The following is a 3,504-nucleotide window of genomic DNA, read 5'->3' on the forward strand; positions in this document are numbered from 1 at the left end:
CCCCACCCACCCTATCTCTCTCTCTCTCTCTCTAACCGATTTTGTTTCTCTCTACATATTGAAACAGCCATTAGAGAGGTTTGAGGTTCAGACAAGAAGTACAAGAACAATATGAAACTCTCTCTTTAATCTCCTCGCACAATCCCAATATCCCAGTATGAGGCAATTCAACCACCACCACGGCCGCCTCCTCCACACGGCCGTTCTCCTCCTTCTCTTCCTCATACGCCCCAGCACCTCCGACATAGCCTCCGACCGAGCCGCTCTGTTAGCCCTTCGCGCTGCCGTGGGCGGCCGCATCCTTCTCTGGAACATTTCCAGCCCAACCCCATGCTCATGGGCTGGCGTCAATTGCTCCCCCGACAATTCTTCAGTTATAGAGCTTCGCCTCCCCGGAATGGGCCTCTCCGGCACACTTCCGGCAAACACCATATCAAATCTCACTAATCTCCAGACGCTCAGCCTCCGTTATAATGCACTTTCTGGCCCACTTCCGGCGGACCTTTTTTCATCACTTTTGTTGCTCCGCAGCCTTTATCTCCATCAAAATTTCTTTAGTGGGGAAATCCCAGATTCTCTATTCTCCCTTAAGTCCCTTGTTCGCGTAAATTTGGCTGAAAATAATTTTTCAGGCCCGATTTCTTCTGGTTTTAACAATTTGACGCATTTAACTACACTTTATTTGCAGGAAAATCATTTCTCTGGTTCAATACCAGAACTCAACTTGCCTAGTTTAGTTCAGTTTAATGTTTCGTATAATAATCTCACTGGTAAAATCCCGAAAGGCCTTTCGAGGAAGCCCAAGAGTTCATTCGTCGGGAATTCACTCTGTGGCGATCCACTTGACAATTCTTGTGGGAGTGAAAAACACAAAAAGAAACTCTCCGATGCTGCAATTGCGGGAATTGTAGTTGGTTCTGTGCTCGGTTTGGTCTTGATCTTATCGCTTGTGTTCTGTTTGCGCCGGAAATTGGGTACGAAAGGAGTCGGACGAAAGAAGGAGGGCGCGTCTAAGGAGAAAGAAGTCGAAGATTCAATGGAGATTCAAGGAAAGAATAGCACGAGGGATAAGGTGAAGGAGAAGGAGAAGGAGAAGGGAGAAGTCAGTGTGATCAATGCTGGGAAGAAGGGGTTGGTGTTTTTCGGGAATATGGGATGGAATTTCGATCTGGAGGATTTGTTGAGGGCATCAGCCGAGGTTTTGGGGAAGGGAACGTTCGGGACTGCCTACAAGGCGGTGCTGGAGACGGGTTTGACAGTGGCAGTGAAGAGGCTGAGGGATGTGATCATGGGGGAGAAGGAATTCAGGGAGAAAATGGAGGAAATTGGGAAAATAAATCATGAGAATTTAGTGCCTTTAAGGGCTTATTACTGTAACAGGAACGAAAAGCTTCTGGTTTTTGAGTACGTGCCGATGGGAAGCTTATCTGCATTATTACACGGTGAGAATGCGCTTCATTTGTTCTGATACCTCTTTGATTTACCTGCATTGTATTTTGGTTATGATTGATTTTAATTCGCTCTTTAGATGTTCATTGTCTTGATGATGGTGGTCTTGTTTGTGTATCTATAACTTCGAGCAATGTAGCTTTTCTGTCGCTCATTATTGGCCGTTTTAGATGTTCTTAGAGTCTGAAAACCGGGAATGCCACTAGATCTAGTTTTTATCGGAGTGTATTATGAAATTGCGAGTGTGATTTGAATGATTGTTGATATGGCCGATTGAAAAGTACATGCCGAATATGATTGTTAATTACAATGTATATACAAAATTAGGCAGTTGAACGTATTAGAATTGGTTGAAACAGTTGAATAGAATATTGAGATTGTTCCCCACGGCTAAATTTCTTCACTTGTCTGCTTGTTTGTAGCTGTTCTGTATTGGAAGTATATGGTGAACAGAGACAGAAGGCTGTTTGTTTGAAAATCATTTCTATTCCTTGAATAGGGCAGCATTAGTTTGCGAATCTTGAATCCTGAAGGCAAATTGACCATTTAGGTAAAAAAAATTTGCCAAACAGCTTTCAGAAAGTTGGTTAAGTTCTTTGTTATTCGACGTTACAGGAAACAAAGGAGCTGGTCGGACACCCTTAAATTGGGAGACAAGAGTTGCAATTGCGCTCGGGGCTGCCGAGGGAGTTTCATTTCTTCACTCTCAAGGCCCAAAAATTTCCCATGGAAGCATTAAGTCATCAAATATTCTTCTCACTAGATCGTACGAAGCCCGTGTTTCTGACTTTGGCCTCGCTCAACTAGCTGGACTGACCTCGACTCCCAACCGTGTTTCTGGATATCGGGCACCAGAAGTAACGGATCCTTGCGAAGTTTCTCAGAAAGCAGACGTATACAGTTTCGGTGTATTGCTGTTGGAATTGTTGACTGGCAAGGCTCCGACTCATGAGGAGGGGTTCAACCTCCCGATATGGGTCGAATCTGTTGTCAAAGATGAGTGGACGGCCGAAGTGTTCGACCTTGAACTCCTTCGGTATCAAAACATCGAAGAGGATATGGTACAGCTCTTGCAACTTGCAGTTGACTGTGTCGCTCAGTACCCGGATAAACGCCCTTCAATGGCTGAGGTAACTAGCAAAATCCAGGAGATTTGTCGTTCAAGCTTACATGATCCAAGTGGTGACATTGTCAATGTTGTTTCTGCTTTGCCAACACCTTAGAAGAAAAATTACCTTCATTCTCTGTTAGGTAATTTAACTGGTGGTTTATTTATCTCTTCATTCTTGAAGTTCTTCAATTTAGGATAAATCATGCATCTATCACTTTCAATTCCTCAGTGATTCTTTGCCTCTTATCTTCGACTAGAAACAAGTGTCGTGTTGAATTAAATTTAAATGTAATATCTTTTGGAGATGTCATTCTTTTTTAACGTCTAACTCTATAATAACTGTTAATTTTATGCACAAGATTTTATCAGAACTCTGAAGTTTTGTGTGCTTGAGTGAAAGTAGTAATCCTTGTGTTCCGCCCCTTCGAAAATGAAGAAGATGGGATGGTGCTATTTCTTTGTATGTGGGGTGGCTTTTTTGTTTTTTGAATCATATCTAGGTCCCTCAATTGGCCCCTATAAAAGGGACATTTTTCTTTGATTGTCTACTAATGAAGTGCCCTTTACTTGGTTTTTACTCTTTAACATATTTGGACCCTCCCATGTTATCTTCTTATCATTTGAGAAAGTGACCAATAATGTTTTTGCTATTTTGAAATTGAAAGAAGCCAAGATCTGAATCTCTTGGCAAGGACTTCAGTGGGGCTTCTTCCTTGGGATCATGTTTATGGTGTAGTTAGATTAGAGGTGTAATCGTACCACATCATCAGTCTCGTCTTCATCTCCTTCATGTAATAATCTAATCGTCCATCTTCCTCGAACCAAGAAGTATCACTTGCTTTAGCAAAGTTCAACTCTTCCACTATGTCAGTGGCTACCCACACTTATGTGGGTACGACCGCCTTGAGAGCCAACACCACATTACTTTGGCCCTTGTGATTTCG

At 42.8% G+C, this 3,504-nt stretch overlaps 1 protein-coding gene across 1 annotated transcript; it reads left to right on the forward strand.

Moving 5' to 3' along the window:
* Positions 1-16: 16 nt before the first annotated feature.
* Positions 17-2,918, forward strand: LOC111386796 (probable inactive receptor kinase RLK902). Its single transcript, XM_023011272.1, has 2 exons — positions 17-1,442; positions 2,065-2,918. The coding sequence occupies exons 1-2, from the start codon at positions 158-160 to the stop codon at positions 2,670-2,672; spliced, it is 1,893 nt and encodes a 630-aa protein (XP_022867040.1). The 5' UTR covers positions 17-157; the 3' UTR covers positions 2,673-2,918.
* Positions 2,919-3,504: the final 586 nt, after the last annotated feature.

This window comes from Olea europaea, unplaced genomic scaffold (assembly GCF_002742605.1).
Source record: "Olea europaea var. sylvestris unplaced genomic scaffold, O_europaea_v1 scaffold3731, whole genome shotgun sequence".
In the NCBI taxonomy this organism is placed as follows: domain Eukaryota; kingdom Viridiplantae; phylum Streptophyta; class Magnoliopsida; order Lamiales; family Oleaceae; genus Olea; species Olea europaea.